Below are 18963 nucleotides of genomic sequence, written 5' to 3'. Positions count from 1 at the left end.
CAGAGGTATTCCAGGGGTACATCAACTCATCTAGATACTTGCCTAGTTTTACAACAAGCTCCATAAAAATCACTAGCAAAATCAGTACAAACTAAAATTTCATACAATGACTTGTTTATACTGCTCTATATACTATACACTGTAACATAGGTCCAATATTTATATTCCAATTGATTTTATAATTACATGGTAAAAATAAGAAAGTAAGCAATTTTTCAGTAATTGTGTGCTATGACAGTTTTGTATTTTTATGTCTGATTTTGTAAGCAAGTAGTTTAAGTGAGGTGAAACTTGAGGGTACACTAGACAAATCAGAGTCCTGAAAGGGGTACAGTAGTCTGAGAAGATTCAGAACCACTGTTCTAGAGGCCATGGCTTCCTGAGTGACACTAAGAAACCCAAAAAGTGAACACGGAGTCTATCCACATTAGCATAGCCCAAGTGAAGCAAATGGAAGCTGCTGGAGCTTACTTCATTATTTCCCCTCAGGGAGGAGTTCATGTACATCAAGTTCTTTAGTAGGAAGTCTCCTCATAGGCTCTTTTCTAACCTGTGTTAGGGGAAACCCCTCTCCTATCACAGACAGGTTGAGCATCTGTGGATTAATCTGGTTGAAGAGAGCACCATCCAAAAAACTTAGTATTGGGGTAGAACAGGAGGAGCAGATCTTTGTTTTCGATTTTTTTGTCATGTCAGCGTTCCATGTAACTGCCATGCGGCATGACTAATACTCTACCTCAGCTGACAAAATAGAGTTGACAAGAGTTCTTATTAAAACTGTATCCAGATGTTAAGATTCAATTTAGCTAAATTCTAGGAGTTTAAAATTCCTGGAATTGTTTGGTTTTTCTTTTTTTGGGGTCAGAATTGAACACCTGCTGTAGACCCATTGTTACGGAATATACATGTGCTATATCCTCTGCGTAGTAAGGTCTGGAGACATGGATTACAAGGCAGCTGAACTGGTTATACAAAACTATAACTAGAAACTAGACAGTGTTAGAATATATTCAGTGTGCTAGATGTTAAAAATTACAAGCTTAAGTGTGCATGTGTGTCACATTGTCTTCTAGCACTGTATGTTAAGGGATCTAACAAGTTCCAATAAAATACAGTAGCAGTTTTAAAGTCTGTAAAAGACAACTCACATCACAACTCAAAACAAGATTTTTAAAGCCGTAAAAAAGTATCAAGTAGTTTGAACTCAAAATTTGATCCATTTAAGATTAATCTAAGTGGCAAAAGTCTCCTTCACATTTTCATATCCTTTATTTTTGAAATCCTCTGACACTAATAGAAATAGTAGCCCTTATTAATGCAGAAATGTAATCATTTTGTACAATGCTACAGAGAACAGATGCAGCACAAGATAACATCACACTGCCTAGAGTTTAATCAGACAGTTCTTTGAGAAGACAGACAACCTATTACAATGTTGGCTTCTGCTAAAAAAGTGTCCATTAGATTTCTCTTCTGAGATATTTCAAAATTTATAATAGTCACATGTTCTAGAACAGAGGTGGGCAAACTACAGCCCGCAGGACCCTCCTGCCAGGCCCCTGAGCTCCAGGCCCGGGAGGCTAGCCCCCGGCCCCTCCCCCACTGTTCCCCCCACCCCCACAGTCTCAGCACGCCACGCCTCCGGCGCAACACTCTGGGCAGCCAGGCAGTGCAGTTGCAGAGCCGTGGCCTGACCCGGTGTTCCAGGCAGTGCAGCTGTAGTGCCGCCAGCCACCAGTGCTCCAGGCAGCGTGGTAAGGGGGCAGGGAGTAGTGGGGGTTGGATAGAGGGCAGGGGAGTTGGGGGTGGTAGTCAGGGGGCAGGGGTGTGGATAGGGGTCGGGGCGGTAAGATGACAGGGAACAGGGGGTTGGATGGGGTAGGGGTCCCAGGGGGCAAGTCAGGAATGAGAGGGGGGGTTGGATGGGGCGGCGGGGGGGGGGGGGGATAGGGAGTGGTGGATGGGGTAAGAGTCCTGGGGGGGGCGTTGGGTACAGGGGTTGGATGGGGCAGGAGTTAGGGGAAGCCATCAGGGGGAGAGAAGCGGCGGGGGGAGGTGTCAGATAGGAGGCGGGGGCCGGGCCACGTCTGGCTGTTTGGGGAGACACAGCCTCCCCTAACCAGCCCTCCATACAATTCTGGAAACCTGATGTGGCCCTCAGGCCAAAAGGTTTGCCCGCCCCCGTTCTAGAAGGAGTCACCTGACTTTAAAGTTGCATAATAGATCTACACTGTTAAACAGCAACAATCATGTCACATTCCTACCTGCCACCTTTGTTCGGATTTGCATGTTTTCTTGTAAAGCTGCCAGTGGTTCCAAGTATTCTTGTGCCTTTCCAGCTATGACCTCCTGTAGTTTTGCATCCACTTGGCTTAATCTTTCTTTGTAAAGTCTTAAAATAAAAATGTAGTTTATTACTTAAGAGCCAACACAAGCAGAATAGCAGAAATGACAGTTTCATATGCAAGAATTCTTTAGACAATCCCATATCTATAGTCATAAAATTTAATAATCTCATGACAGATCTACTAAAACCTAGAAATTTACATCTGCTGCCACTCTAAATTCCAAGACAAAAAAGTCACTTTTAAAGTAAACTATTTTCTTTTTGCATACTTCACCCTTCTAGGAAAGATGTACAAGCGTAGCATTTCTATCCCTTCTTATTTTCTATCCCTTCTTTCTGAAGATGGAATCACAGATATTAATGTCAGAATATGATCTCTTCACTTTAAAAAAAAAACAAAAAACACCAAAGGGAAAGTGACAAGGAACTGGGGATGGTATACAGAAACTTTTACAAAGATTACTCAGATTGGCAGCAACTGAATCATCAAATAACACTACACGCAAAAAGATGAGCAATCTAAATGGAAAGAGATGAGCCTTCATATCAGTTCTCAGTGGACAGATTCTGCATCCACACAAAATATTCCCACCATGACAATTAACACTAACTAGCACCTTCAGCTAAGATATCGCATACTCAACTGGCATAGAAAGTGAGCTGATATTTTAAAACCTCTAAAATTGTTCCCTTCTGAACAAGTTGATATTAATTGGCAGAGTGATGTGGGAAAAATCCTTTACCTACAGAACAGACAGGTTAAGTCTAAAGATTACAATGTAGTATCATAAACAGTTTTTAGAGTTCGTAAGACAACAGAGCCCCATTTTCAAGTGGAGCCTCTGGGTTCAATAGTGATAACTGATATGCAATACACTTTTTAAAAGTTAAGTTGAAAGCTGTAGGGTGTAGCTCACCTGCTTGTTTTAGTTTTCACTTCATGTCTATTAAAGATAAACCTATCTAAAGACAGTGAAGTAGGCTGATAGGTATTAATTGCTGCTAAAGCACAAATTTTTGACCTTACAGAATTATTTCTGAAAACAAAATCTAAATGACAATTCAAAACATACTTTATTGGTGAGACTATCAGCTAAGGGAGAAGTCAAATTTTGCAGTCTGCTACATTGATGTCGAAAACTTAATTCTAGACACACTTTTAATTAATGCTGGGGGGATGCCTCTGGTTGCATATCACATAAGGAAGGAAAAGGAGTCCTGATGGCACAAGAATGCAAGTCCACATATATCCCCTCAGCATTTTGGGACAGGAGACTCATGCAGGCACTTCCACGCAGCAACTGCATTTGCGATCCCCTTTCTTACTCTAAAAACTACATTTATCTTCCCCCTAAAAATTCTAATGAGAGAAGAAAGCAGAAATTTGGCTACTCGCACAATTATTTCATCTCAAAAAGCCAATTTAACACCATGCTCTTTAAAGAGTCAACAGCTGCTGGAATGGTAGAATCCAGATAAGAGTAATTCCTGCAACACAGGAAAGGAAAGACTTGACTGTTCGTGGTCACTTACAGCACTACTGAAAGAATGAGCCCGCAAAGGAAGAGAGACTTTTTAAAAATGTTTGACTACTTACTGATCTTTGAGGTCTGTAAATTGTTTTTCAAGATTGGACATTTCATCTAAGCATTCCATTCTTCTTCTTTCACAGTCCTCATCATCCATTTCTGGAAGAAAAAAAAAGGGGGGAGGTGAGGTTTTGAGAACTATATCTGAGAATAAATGTACTGGAAATTAACTTACCAGTTTTATACAACTTAAGACCAAGCTAACCATAAACAATTTATGAAAAACTGAGCCAGCTACTGATGTTCTGTAAGCTAAAGGTTTAAGAGATATTAGTCCCTGCTGAAGACAATTCCAAATTTCAAAGCTACCTTACATTTGCTGTGGTATATAAAATTAACTAACCTAATTGGGTTTCTTCTAGAATTAGAAGAAATGGAGATCAGTTTAGTTAGTTGAAGCAATAGCAATCCACATAAAATGAGTGCATAGTCCATGGAGTTATATTGGTTATCCATAGACTGATATTTTGTATAGATTAACCTCCACTAAAAAAAGAAAGTTGTAGTTCTTCAGTTTTGAAGACTATTTTCATTATATTAAATTGCTTTCTTGGTTTTGCAGCCAAAGAGCTCAAGTATAGGAATCTCCCTCATCTATCTTAGTGACTATTTAAATAAATATTTTAAAACAATGCAACAAAAACAGATTCATCACCATTGCCAGAGTTATTTTATTGACATTTCTGAATATTTCCTTAAATATACTTGCATTTAGAGATCAAAGTACCTTTTTTAAAAAAAATTTAAAAAAAGCAAGGAATGTTGGATTTTGGCAAAGCTCTTCTGCTCTCTTTAGCCTTTCCCTAAAAACTTTGCTTGACATTTCCTATTATTATAGAGGTACACAGAGGCTTAGTTGCTTTCTTAATTCAGATGCAGATAAATGTTAAATGTCCTAGAAATGGAGAGAATCCTCGATGGTATTGGGTACGTGCTCCAAAATATTGAATGTAAATCTTATCTTTTTTCAGGGTGGAATTTGCCTTTTTGTTCTCTATGATGTACAAGAGAACTTGAAAAGTGTTTTTCCACAAGAGTTTCTGCTTTGTTTTTCCCCCACCCTCTTTTAGGAGTTTCTCCCAAATCTTTCCCAGAGGACTTCTTGGTAGAAGAGAAGGGAAGGTGTCTCAAGAGATGCGTATTGTGAGCTCTCACCACTCACAGGCAGGCGAGTCAGAAGAAAGTTAGCTGGATGCACCAGAGTTCAGCAAACATTAACAAAAACAAAATTTTAAATGGTGACACTAAGCCCTGGTCTACACTACGAGTTTAGGTAGACTTTAGCAGAGTTAGGTCGATTGAACCCTGCACCCGTCCACACGACGAAGCCTGTTTTGTCGACTTAAAGGGCTCTTAAAATCTATTTCTGTACTCCTCCCCGGCGAGGGGTTTAGTGCTAAAGTCGACCCTGCTGGGTCAAATTTGGGGTAGTGTGGACACAATTCGACGGTATTGGCCTCCGGGAGCTATCCCAGAGTGCTCATTGTGACCACTCTGGACAGCGCTCTCAACTCAGATGCACTGGCCAGGTAGACAGGAAAAGCCCCGGAAACTTTTGAATTTCATTTCCTGTTTGGCCAGCGTGGCGAGCTGATCAGCACAGGTGACCATGCAGAGCTCATCAGAACAGGTGACCATGCAGTCCCAGAATCGCAAAAGAGCTCCAGCATGGCCGGAATGGGAGGTACTGGATCTGAGGCAAACGGTCGCTCCGGGTGAGAGCTCTACACATGCTGCTTCTATGATGAGCTGCATGCAATTCTAGGGGGGTTCCCTACCACTACCCCACCACTGTCCGTGGACACCTGCAAGGGGGGAGTCTCACGCAACAGGGATGAGGATTTTGTGGATGAGGAAGATGAGGATGTGGTTGAGGATAGCGCACAGCAGGCAAACGGAGAATCCCTTCTCCCCGGCAGCTAGGAACTGTTCATCACCCTGTAGCCAATACCCTTCCAAGGTGGGCTCCCGGACCACGAAGCCGGAGAAGGAACCTCTGGTGAGTGTACCTTTGTAAATATAATACAGGGTTTAAAAGCAAGCGTGTTTAATGATTAATTTTCCCTAAAGACTTGGGATGCATTCGCGGCCGGTATAGCTACTGGAAAAGTCTGTTAACTTGTCTGGGGATGGAGCAGAAATCCTCCAGGGACATCTCCATGAAGCTCTTCTGGGGGTACTCTAAAAGCCTTTACCATGCAAAGCCAGTAGCAAGTAGCCCGGAATTATTGCAGAACAAAGCATTGCAGTGAATGGGCCCAGGCTTTGGTGGCATTCAAGCAACATCCATTCTTTATCTCTCTGTGTTAGCCTCAGGAGAGTGATATCATTCATGGTCACCTGGTTGAAATACGGGAAATTTGTTTAAGGGGACATTCAGAGGCGCTTATTCCTGCTGTGCTGTTTGCCTTTGGCTGAAAAAAAAAAATCATCCCCACTGTTAGCCACGCAGTGGGGGGGAGGCCCGTTCATGCTGAGCTGTTCGCACTTTGCTGACAGGGATCTTCCCTGATACTAGCCACATGGGGGGCGGGGTGTGAAGTGATCATCCCAGAGTATTGGGACGGGGGTTGGGTTGTGCTGCACACTCACCCTAAAACCGCAGCCCCTCCTTTTAAACGGCCAACCCAATGGGCTTTGCTTGGTATGGGAAAGGAGGGTGCTGCTGTTTGAAACCATTCCCAGATGTTATGAAGGTTGAAGAAGCCGAAACCTTTTGCCTTACCATGGCTGCCTGCACGCCGAATTCTGTTGCCCAGCCGAGCATGTGTGATGTCTCACACCAAACCGGCAGGCACTCATGAGAGGCAAAATGCAACCTTGTACCAAAAGCACATGTGCTATGTAATGTGAATCGCTTGATTCAGGGTGAAATAATCTTCCCTTTGTTCTCTAAAATGTATCTTTTTAAAAATTACTCTCCCTTTTTTTCCTCCAACAGCTGCAAATGTTTCTACGCTCCCCCTATCATCTCCGTTCCAGCGGCTAGCGCAGATTAGAAGGCGGGAAAAAAACTGCACTCGCAATGACATGTTCTCAGAGCTCATGCAGTCCTCCAGCACTGAAAGAGCTCAGCAGAATGCATGGAGGCAAACAATGGCAGAGTCCAGGAAAGCATTAAATGAATGCGATGAGAGGAAGGAGGAGCATGATGAGAGGAGGCAGGATGCAATGCTGAGGCTAATGGAGGAGCAAACTGACATGCTCAGGTGTCTGGTGGAGCTGCAGGAAAGGCAGCAGGCGCACAGACCGCTGCTGCAGCCCCTATGTAACCGCCTCCCCAAGTCCCATATCCTCCTCACCCAGACGTCCAAGAACGCGGGGCGGGGAAGGCTATGGGCACCCAGCCACTCCACCCCAGAGGATTGCCCAAGCAACAGAAGGCTGGCATTCAGTAAGTTCTGAACTTTAGTGTGGTCTTGCCCTTTCCTCCTCCACCACCCCACCCGGTGCTTCCCTCCTCACCTACCCCTCCTGGGCTACCTTGTGAGTTTTCCCCCATTTGTGTGATGAATTAATAAAGAATACATGATTTTGAAACAACAATGACTTTATTGCCTCTGAAAGTGGTGATCGAAGGGGGGAGGTCGGTTGGCTTACAGGGAAGTAGAGTGAACCAAGGGGGCAGGTTTTCATCAAGGAGAAACAAACAGAACTGTCACACCGCAGCCTGGACAGTCATGAGACTGGTTTTCAAAGCTTCCCTGATGCGCAGGGCGCCCTGCTGTGCTCTTCTAATCATCCTGGTGTCTGGCTGTGCGTAATCGGCCGCCAGGCAATTTGCCTCAACCTCCCACCCCGCCATAAACGTCTCCCCCTTACTCCCACAGATATCGTGGAGCACACAGCAAGCAGCAATAACAATGGGAACATTGGTTTCGCTGAGGTCTAACCTACTCAGTAAACTGTGCCAGCGTGCTTTTAAACGTCCAAATGCACATTCTACCACCATTCTGCACTTGTTCAGCCTATAGTTGAACTGCTCCTTACTACTGTCCAGGGTGCCTGTGTATGGCTTCATGAGCCATGGCATTAAGGGGTAGGCTGAGTCCCCAAGGATAACTATAGGCATGTCAACATCTCCACCGGTAATTTTCTGGTATGGGAAGTAAGTTCCTTCCTGCAGCTGTTCAAACAGACCAGAGTTCCTGAAGATGCGAGCGTCATGTACCTTTCCCAGCCATCCCACATTGATGTGGGTGAAATGTCCCTTGTGATCCACCAGTGCTTGCAGCACCATTTAAAAGTACCCCTTGTGGTTTACCTACTGGCTGCCAAGGTGGTCCGGTCCCAAGATAGGGATATGTGTTCCGTCTATTGCCCCACCACAGTTAGGGAACCCCACTGCAGCAAAGCCATCCACTATGACCTGCACATTTCCCAGAGTCACTACCCTTGATAGCAGCAGCTAGCTGAGTGGGCTCCATGCTTGCCATGGTATGGCGTCTGCAGAAGAACAGAGTTGCAGCGGAAGCCGTGGATGACGACGGATGCCACGAGAATAGATATTGCTACAGAACGACGAGAGGACCTGTGAGGTGGATTCATGGCACCAGGAGAGCAGAGTTGCAGCGGAAGCAGTGGATGACTATGGTTAGCAGTCCAACTGCACTATCTGCTGACAGCAGCACCCAGGATACAACAGCAGTGGTGACGGTGAGCTGAGCAGGCTCCATGCTTGCTGTGGTATAGTATCTGCACAGAAAAGGCACGAAATGATTGTCAGCCTTTGCTTTCACGGAGGGAGGGGCGACTGACGACGACATGTACCCAAAACCACCCGCGACAATGTTTTTGCCCCATCTGGTATTGGGAGCTTAACCCAGAATTCCAATGGGTGGTGGAGACTGCAGGAACTGTAGGATAGCTACCCACAGTGCACTGCTCTGTAAGTCGATGCTAGCCACAGTAGTGAGGATGCACTCCGCCGACTTAATGTGCTTAGTGTGGACATATGCAATCGACTGTATAAAATCGGTTTCTAAAAATCGACTTCTATAAATCGACCTAATTTCATAGTGTAGACATACCCTAAGAGTTATTTAAAGGACATTTCTGTTCACCCCTACAATATCATGGAGGGGAGACAAGATAATTTCATTAGCATTGAATGTCACAGATCTATTAATGAGGCTGGATATAATTCTCTTGTACATAGACAGGTCATCCCCTAGAGCAATTGGTGCTGTCTCTAAACAATGCCTTGTCTCTAAACTCTAAAATAACCAGGATACCAGCGGAGCATTGTTGACACTGGAGCTTTTTTGACTAGCTTCTTGATTGGCTTCCCTAGAAAACAGAGACAAGGTGGGTTTGATAATACCACTTTTTTTTGGTTCCAACTTCTGGTCGTGAAATAGAGATGCTTTTCTTCAGGAGGCTGTATCAGATGGTAACTGGCAAGGTCACTAGTATTTAGCAGTAGCGGTGGTGGCAGCAGCATCTTTAGCACTGGTCAGGCTATTGTCTGTTTCTTGGTTAGGAAGGAGAATTCCCTATTTGAAAGACATGCTACCATCCTTTAGGAATGGTTCCAAGTGTTTTCAGCTCTTTTATTAGCTAGGAAGGGTCAAAGACACACGTGACTGTTCCAGTTGCTGTTAGTATTTCCATGACTACTACTTGGACAAACAGGCTGCATTGTTTGTGAGGAAGATGTCTTAGACCCATTGTTCTTGATGTCCCCATGAGGCCACTTCAGATATGAGTTCTCATCTCTGTGAAGTACAGTGACAATTCCTCACAGATATCCAGATGGAGACAGTCTGGATTTAAAACACCAGTTACGGTCCTAAAGAGCTCTGCTAGGTGCGACCATACTAAACTCTTTTGCTTCCTCCTTAATTCCAGCATAAGTCTGCCATGGGGAATTTTAACAAAGTGTCTGTATCAGACTGATTTATACAAGTACCACTCAAGTCTTCAGCCTCCTTATTTTTTGTTAAACATGGCAATCTACATGGGTAATGACATGAAAGGAAGAGCTCCAATGCTGGCATATCAACAGTTGTCATGTGGTGATAATTACAGTGCTTGCTGGTTTCTTCCACACCTAGGCTTCTCGGCTGGATGGAATCTTCTGCAGCTACACTGTAACTGGGAGCTTTTGCGGGTGGGGAGCAAACCTTGGTGCTAGCTTTTTTGTGCCTGGAGACATGACACAAGGGAGGAGAGGAACAATTTATTATTTGCATTCCATCAGCCCCTAGGAGCCTCAGTCAAGGACCAGGACCCCATAATGCTATGTGTTCATACAGTGCCTAGCAAAAAGTTGTTCCTTTCAGGGTTATAAGATGTAGCAGAGCATCACACATCTTCATTCTCAAAGGTACTGGGCACCCAAAAGTCCAACTGAAGTTAATGGAAGTTGTGAGTGCTAAACAACTCTGAAAAAGTCAGGCCTGTTCAAAGTTTATTACTTTACATAGCATAGCTTTATTAAAAAAAAAAAATGTATTGTGCACACAGCAATACAGATTAGCAGAGTAAGACAAAATAGATGAAACACTGAATCTCTTATTTTCCTGCTTGATAGCTGTATAAACTGATTTTCTAAGCCAAAAAAGTTACCCACATATACATATTTATACTAATTTAAAGAGGCAATAATACCTCAGTATTGAGTAAGTAACAGTGACTACCACAACTTGGTTAAAAAACAAACAAAAAACAAAACCTCTCAAATTGAAAGAAATCCAGCAAAATCTGGACTACTCTGCAAAAGCTGGTGAAAAATTCCTTTGATTTTTTACATTTTTCCCTTGCAAGATGCTCCTGACCCTGCAAATTTGGTGATTAAAAATGTTTAAACTCAATATGCATACCTTATTATGGAGCGCAACAAGTAACTGTGTGGTTATTGCAGCTCATTTTTCCTTATAAACCTGAGTTTGCTCAGAAGTCTAGTCACCTCAGCCTGAAAACTGGCAGGTTAGGTTTAGAGCAGATAGAATTTTCCTACAAAAATTGAGGCAAATTGAGGTTTGTGTGTCATAACCACACTAATGCAATGAACTATATAGAAGGGTGAAGAATCACCAGATTTGCCAGATTTCTACTTTATTAATAACCCAAAGTCACTTAAAAAATAGCCCAATCTGTATACTGAAGTGAAGATTTTTTATTAAATACATTGTTATTTGATGTATAGACCAAACAAAAGGTTTAATTAGATACCTAGTAGAGGTCTGATAAAAAAAGCTACAAGCCCCAGCAGGAGTTCATCCACATTAGCAACAAAGCTATGAGATGGCAATCAAATTCAAAAATCAACCCCCCCCCAGTCTGGTACCTGTATCCCAATAGAGGGTTGGCAGATGTTTCAAACAAAATATGGCTAATGACAGCATTAAAAATAGCCCACACATATGTTGTACAAAAAAAACATTTATTTCTAACTGCATTAAATGATGGCAGTAAATGTCCATATTTTGTGTTGAATTAGTTTGTTACTGTTAGTCTCTAAAAGGCAACATTTCATCCTCGCAGTCTTCATCAGAAGTAGAATGCTTCTGTTGGTGGTAATACATAACACCAGTGACCAATGCAATAATTTCATTGGTGCAAACTGTTCACAACAGATTGTGTCACTGCATATATGCCCTAACTCAAAGAATGTTTTCTAAAAGTTCCTCTTGTATCTTGTTGCACAGTTTTGTTTTTATCAAATTCATCTGAGAAAAATCTTTCAACTGCAGTGTTGCTAAAAGGTAGCGACAGCAACAAAAGAGAAAATAAGTCAAGTCCACTAAAGTCTTTGTCCCCAGCAGCAATGTGTTTGAGAACTTCAACCCAAAATCTACTCTACTTAGTTGTCTTGAGTATGCCAGTGAACCACAGGCAAAACTCTTTACTGCTGCTTCAGCTGTCCAAGGTCTCTACAAAACAATGATTGATATTTCATCTAGCTCGTGCAGGGTGGAACACAATAGGAAGACTTAGTACTGAAAGGGATTTAATCACTGAACATTTGATGGCAATCTCCATTTCACAAACTCCAACATGAAATCTTGACACCTACTTTTGATGTCTTTGACAACAGGAACACTTAGTGCGTATTTTGAAAGTTCCAGCTGAAAAGCGACTCCAAAATAGACTGCACAAAGTGGTAAGTAATTTGACTTAAAGGTGATGTCTTAATTTAACACAGCAGTCCAGTTCTCAAAAAACACACGGTTTCACAACTCTCACCATAAGGCTCTGGTAGAATGCCATCAATTCCTGCAGCAGCTTTCCTGCATTAGTTCTTTCCAACTGAAACATTTGGTTTATCCTCCAGGCTTCCTGCAGGTTTGGACGTAGAAAAGTCAGGTAAATTTTGTTCACCTGATCACTGTACAGATAATAAAGAAGTTTGGCATCATAGTTTCTTTCTTTGTTTTTGACTATCTGAAAGTTTAGCTTCAGTTCAACCTGATCAAGAACGCTGTTCACATAGGGACTAATGGAAAGCCATCTTGTGTCAGAAAGCTGCATCAAACTGTGTTGCTAAGCAGAGTGGCTGTTTCATTGCCTGAAAGAGCTCCAGCTACACAATGAATTCTAATTCCTCCATATGAGTTTCAGTAAGCAAGTCTTGAGTTCCTGTACCCATTATCAATACAGTGGAATCTGTGTCCAATAAGATGGGGCGCAATCTCGTAGACAGTCCTATATGGAATTGTGTGTTCCTCTGTTACCACAGAAGGCATCAGACAATATGAGTAGAAATTAGCTCTACTCCCTCATAAGGCTGCTACCAACTTAACTTCAATGTAGATGTAACAGGGAAGACTAATGAGGAGATTCTTAGCCAGGTGCTGATTTTGGATAGGCATTAAAGATGGAAGATGGTTGCCCAGCTGTCTAGAGTAGCTCACAAATGTGAATACCAGCCTCAGGGCAGACTGTTACAAACCAGGTTACTCCCAGTCCCAAAGGGCCAGTCCCTTACATGAGGTCACCTGCACCTTAGACCTCACACCAAAGATACTTGTAGCCAATCCTATAACAAACTAAAGATTAACTAAGAAAAAGAAATAAGTTATTTACAAGGTTAATGCAGGTAAACATACACACACAAATGAGTTACAGTCTTCGGTTCCAAAAGGTAACAGAAGCTGATGCATCATGCAAGCATTCTACATCCTTTACAGCTAATCCAAGCTAAACAGCATGGGGATCTCCCCACACTTATTCTTAGAAATACTGCCCTCTCCAAATTCCAAGCAGCACAGTGATACAGTTCCTTCTGATCAGGAATTTTTATTCCCTTCCCCCAGACTTCAAACTCATGGGACAAGTGTTTGCCTTCTCCCTCCTCTCCCCACACTCATGAAGAGGAGATGGGTGCAATCAGTCAACAAAGTCTTTGTCCTTTGATGTTTCACAATGGTTCATTGGGGTGCAATGGGGCTTCTTGTGTACAGGACAAGCATTTTACATACTAATTAATGCTTCTTTTCTGTTTGGTGAGTTACACAGTTAGAGGTTTATAATGCAAACATTCAATATAACTTCATACCACAAGATACAGATGTTATAAATGAGATCAATACACGCAGCATCCTACAAGCATTTCATCAAGTCTAAACACATTCTTATAAACTTAAGATCTATTTTAACAACACTAACATACAGGTGAGCCAGAATGGCTTCCAGCTATGAATTTGTCAGCGTTCAGTGAGGCCTAGGGACGAGCAGGCATCTGGTCTGCCAGCATCACAATGGTACAGTTTACATTTGACGACAGTTGGGTTGTTCACATGCTGTCGGCACCTCAAACTATGCTGTCTCACTAGCTCTCCCACTGGCTCATACAGTTGAACAGCATGGTGGAATGATTGAACATTGGTACTCCACAAGTGAGGAGAGCTTTGGTGGTGAACAAGAGCAGGTCATAGTGAACTTTTGGGCTCCTTCTGAAAGGAAGGACATCAGCCATTTCAGGGAGTTTCCATGCACCACAGCAGCTTCTGAGAGGTAGGCAGGGAATTCTGTATCAGACTCCACAGTTCGCATACACACACACAGACACACACACACACTCAGAGAACAGAAGTACTATTAGATCAGAAATTACAATTTCAAATTAAGTTATATTTAATACAGAAGATTACTTCTGTTGATTAAAATATTATTTTACTGTTAACAGGCAAGAAGCAACAATATGATGGGACAAATTATTCATTATTGACTAAAGACTAGATGTAAACATTAAGGGTAATACATCTCTACCCCGATATAATGCGGTCCTTGGGAGCCAAAAAAATCTTATCGTGTTATAGGTGAAATCGCGTTATATTGAACTTGCTTTGGCCTTGAGCATTTCAGTTATTAATAGTCACTTCCTGCCCCATGACTGACCGCTCAGAACCCCCGACCTCTGCAACCCCACCCCACTCCTTGTCCCCCGATTACCCCCTCCAGAGACCCCCCGCCCCTAACCCCTCCCAAGACTCCCACCCCCTAAGCTCCCCTGCTCCTTGTCCCCTGACTGCCCCCTCCAGAGACCCCCACCTGTCCCTAATCACCCCCAGGACTCCACCCCCTATCCAACCACCCTGCTCCCTGTCCCCTGACTGCCCCAACCCCTATCCACACTCCCGTGCCCTGACAGGTCCCCCGGGACTCCCACGTCCTATCCAATGCCCCCGTTCCCCGTCCCCTGACCGCCTCACCTCCAGAACCTCCGAACCATCCAACCCCCCCTGCTCCCTGACCACCCCCCCGAGACCCTCTGCCCCTTATCAACCACTCGGCCCCGGCCCGGCACCCTTAACACACTGCTCAGAGCAGCATGTCGGAGCCAGACACGCTGACCCGCCGGCGAACGCAGCCCTGCCCCCCAGAGTGCTGCTTTACCGCGTCATATCTGAATCCGTGTTATATCGGGTGGCGTTATATCAGGGTACAGGTGTAGTAATAAGATCAGAAAGTTATATGGACTGAAAATGTGCATAACTTACTGGCTCCAAATAATTTAGCTGTTTTGTAAAATATCCTGTCTAGCCATAACCCATTGCTCGACGTGAATATTTGCAACAGTTATAGCCTGTTAATGGCTTGCATTGCAGACAGTATAAATATGAGGAGGAAAAAACCCTCCTACTCTTACCTTTAGCTCCCTTACATAATTACCCCAACAATTTACTCCTCAGGATGTCTGCCTCACACAAGGCAGGAAGGCACACAGGATCCTAAAGTTTCTTCCACTTTGTTCCACAGTTCAGTGGGTCTCAGCTATGTTTCAGGTTCTAGACATGTTTCAGTAAGTAATTTTTGTAGCTAATGCTTTGTTTCAAATTAATTAGTATTTGTTTGCTTCATAAACCGATATCAAGGGATTTTAAATCAATATAAGCAATCTCAATCCCAATCCTCCTTGAGAATCAGTGGTCCTCTGGACCCTTTCCCCCCTGCACAACATACTGGGTAGTGTGGATGTGTACTCTTGTCATCTGCTACAATGCAGAATGCACCATCTCAAAGTATGAGAGAATAATGCCATCTTCCTGCTGCAGCTAGCACAACCATAGCCCCTCCATGTCTACAGTTGTGTACATACATACACAAGCCAGACTCACCTTCCACCTAGCAGAAGGTAGTATTTCATGTATACATAACACATATGGAATAGCACACCCTCATGATCAACTGGATTTATCATGCACCTCCGACTGCCTCACCTGCACTCTGCCCACTAATCCATCTCCACTAGGATTATTTGTAACATTTCCAACCTCCAAATAGCTTTAAAGTATCTGCCAGTAGTTTACTATATTCCCTATCTCCAAAAATTTGATATTTCTTCCCTAAAGTTACACAAACTTGAGAAGCATGATGGGTAATAGTCCTGGAAAAGTAACTGGTTAGAAGTCAGATATCTCACTGCCCTTCAGGCTAGGATTTAGAGAGACAGAGATATCAAATCCCCCACTTCCCAAAAGATCACTCGTTTCTAGACCTGGGATGCCTCAAGGTATTAAAAAAAATCACAACTTTATGTATGGGAGAATTGTTTTAGGTAATTTTGGTATGTTTCTAAAATGTATTACAATTTCTTCTTCCTCTAAAGCCTGAAGGGCAGGACTTGTGGTAATTAGGGCAGCCTGTCTTAAAGGTAGAGATAGTAAAAATAGTATTTCAAGTAAATTGCTGAATTTGCTCTCCTATAAGATGTGGCCAATACAGATATACCAAGGTGTCCTACAAAATGTCTTTCTCATCTGAGATGATGAGCATAACTTGTGGCTTTGACATTCATCACTAATATGTAAGGCCCTACCAAATTCACAGCCATGAAAACACGTCACGGACCAGGAGATCTGGTCTCCCCCGGTGAAATCTGGTCTTGTGTGCTTTTACCCTATACTATACAGATTTCACGGGGGGGAGACCAGCATTTCTCAAATTGGAGTGGCTGACCCAAAAAGGAGTTGCAGGGGGAGGTCACAAGGTTATTTTAAGGGGATCACAGTGTTACTACCCTTACTTTTGTGCTGCCTTCAGAGTTGGGCGGCCGGAGAGTGATGGCTGTTGACTGGGTGCCCAGCTCTGACTGTAGTGCCCCACCAGCAACAGCTCAGAAGTAAGGGTGGCAACATCATAGCTTGCCACCCTTACTTCTGTGCTGCTGTCTTCAGAGGTGGGCAGGCTGAGAGTGGCAGCAAAGTAAGGGCCTAGTTCAGTATGTAGCAGCACAGAAGTAAGGGTGGCAATACCATACCTTGCCATTGCCGTCCTTACTTCTGTGCTGCTGCTGGTGGCGACTCAGCCTTCAGAGCTGGACTCCCTGCCAGCAGCTGCTGTTCTCCAGCAGCACGGGTCTGGAGGCAGAGCAGAAGGGTAGCAGTAGCACAACCTCCCCTATAATAACCTTGTGAGACCCCCCACAACTCCTTTTTGGTCAGGCCCCCTAAAGTTACAGGGTGCAATTTCAGATTTAAATAGCTGAAATCATGAAATTTACAATTTTTAAAATCCTATGACTGTGAAATTGACCAAAATAGACCATGAATTTGGTAGGGCCCTACTAATATGGCATTTCTAAACTCAGGGGAGTGGGATTGGAGGAGTCTTGATTCTCAAGGGCAGATTGTATTGATTGCCTAACTATATCTAAAACTTCTGGACAACACCTGTTGATAAAATAAACCAAGTGGAGTTAAATATGTTAAAGGTAAGCTCACCAATTATTTTCAGTACTTATCAAAACTTTATTCCATCCAAAGCTTCTTCCCTTGATTTAAAGCAGAATAATTCCCTATCCAACTCAACCTCACTTTTTGCCGGTTTGAAGCAATACAGTAGCTTCAACTGAGTTCACAGCCACATTAATATTGACACTAAGGTAATTTCTTTTATTGGACCAACTTGGTGGAAGGTATATATTATGCATTAACCCTTATGCTTAACAGCAGGGGTCTCAAAGTCCTGGCCCACGGGCCATCTGCAGCTGGAGAACCTCCCCACTGCAGCCCACAGAGAAGAGACGCATGCAGCCATGCTGCTCGAAATGTATGCTGCAGGTGCCGCCCCCCGCAGCTCCCACTGGCTGTGGGAGAGGGATAGAAGACCATCACTAGTCGCCGGGCAGAGTCAGACTTGGAGGCAGTGTCACTTTTTTCCCCACAATGAATACAAACAAGTCAAAATACTGAACACAACTACCTGATGCACCCTTTGCTGCAATCCTGAAGGTTTCAACTGCTCCGTCACTAATGCCAAACATCAACAAACTGACATAACTGAAGTTGGTCCAATAAAAGACATTACCTCACCTACCTTGTGTGGCTCATATCCTAGGACCAACAACACTACCAACAGATAATTTCTTGTAAGTGATATGTGGTATTTTAAAAATTATATTTATTCCTTGGAAAGTCTTTTCTATGGAACTTTTGACAAGAAATTCTTTGCAGTTTCTTTAAATACTCATAGTTTATTTAAAAAGCCTTATCTGAGATGCATAATATTGTCTTGTAAGAGTTGGCAACTGTATGCCACACTCCTGGCAAGGGACAAGATACTACAATACTGTGTATGGGGAGGAAAAAAATAGTAACTCAAGTCAAGGAAAGACAGATAAGGAGAAGCTGCCATGTAAGAAGGGAGCAGGATGAAGTCTTCCACATAAGGGAAGGAGAGAAGGGATGTGCCCCCCGGGCAGAAAAGGAGAAACTACCAGATAGGTGAAGGGGGCTGTGGCCCCCACATCAGGCAATAGGGCAAGTAGAAACAGACATGCAGAGGGAGTGTGGTGGCACAGGCTGTGGTCCCCTGGGGTAAAGCAAAAAGCTGCCATGAACAAGGAGGGGGTGAGACATATCCCCTTGGGAAGAGGAGGCTCAAAAGGTGCAGGCAGAGGAAGAGGGGCTGTGTCCACAAGCTGCCATGCAGAGCGGGAAGGCCGTACCCCCAGTAAAGGGGGTTTTACAAGTTGCCCAGCAGGGGAGACTGTGGGCTGTCACCCCCAACCCCGCCAAGAAGAAGGGGATTCAGAAGCTGCCGTACAGGGGAGAAGGGGGCAGACGCTGCCGTGCAAGAGGAAGGGAGCGGGCTGAAGTGGGTGGTGGTCAGATGCTGCCGTGCGGAGGGGCGGGGTCAGATGCTGCCGTGCGGAGGCTGGGGCGGACTGGGCCCCCCCCACACACACACACACGGCGGGGGAAGGCGTTAACGCCCCCTCCCCGTGCAGTGAAACTGCGCGAGCGGCCACCCTCCCCCGGCATTTGCAAGCGGCCCCTGGTGCCCCCGCCCGCGAACCCGCTCCCCGGCTACCTGAGCTGTCCCCCTCCTCGGACACAGACGAGCTCTCGGTCTCCTCCTCCTCCGAGGAGCTCCCCTCGTTCTCCCCGTAATCCACCTCCATCTCATCATGGTTGTTCTCCTTCTTCTCCCGGGAATGGACCGGCATCCTCCCCGGAGATGCCGCCGAGCCGCGGGACCGCCCTTCCCTCCTCCTCCGCCACCACCACCGGCGGCTCCTCCTCCTGCCCGCCCCTCAAGAAAACCGCGCCATTCTCGCACGCGACACAACGCAACCCA

At 44.3% G+C, this 18963-nt stretch overlaps 1 protein-coding gene across 3 annotated transcripts in view; it reads right to left on the bottom strand.

Moving 5' to 3' along the window:
* BRMS1L (BRMS1 like transcriptional repressor) overlaps positions 1–18963 on the bottom strand; it is a 44669-nt gene extending 25706 nt beyond the window's left edge. For all 3 annotated transcript variants that reach the window (XM_027827615.3, XM_043548861.1, XM_007065250.4), the window contains exons 1-3: positions 18697–18963; positions 3945–4035; positions 2265–2392 (exon numbers count right to left, since the gene is read on the bottom strand). In XM_027827615.3, coding sequence (XP_027683416.2) covers positions 2265–2392; positions 3945–4035; positions 18697–18832 — 355 coding nt within the window. In that variant the 5' untranslated portion in view covers positions 18833–18963. The remainder of the gene's footprint in view (positions 1–2264; positions 2393–3944; positions 4036–18696) is intronic.

This window comes from Chelonia mydas, chromosome 6 (genome assembly GCF_015237465.2).
Source record: "Chelonia mydas isolate rCheMyd1 chromosome 6, rCheMyd1.pri.v2, whole genome shotgun sequence".
Lineage (NCBI taxonomy): Eukaryota > Metazoa > Chordata > Testudines > Cheloniidae > Chelonia > Chelonia mydas.
This window is presented reverse-complemented; position numbering and strand designations above follow the sequence as displayed.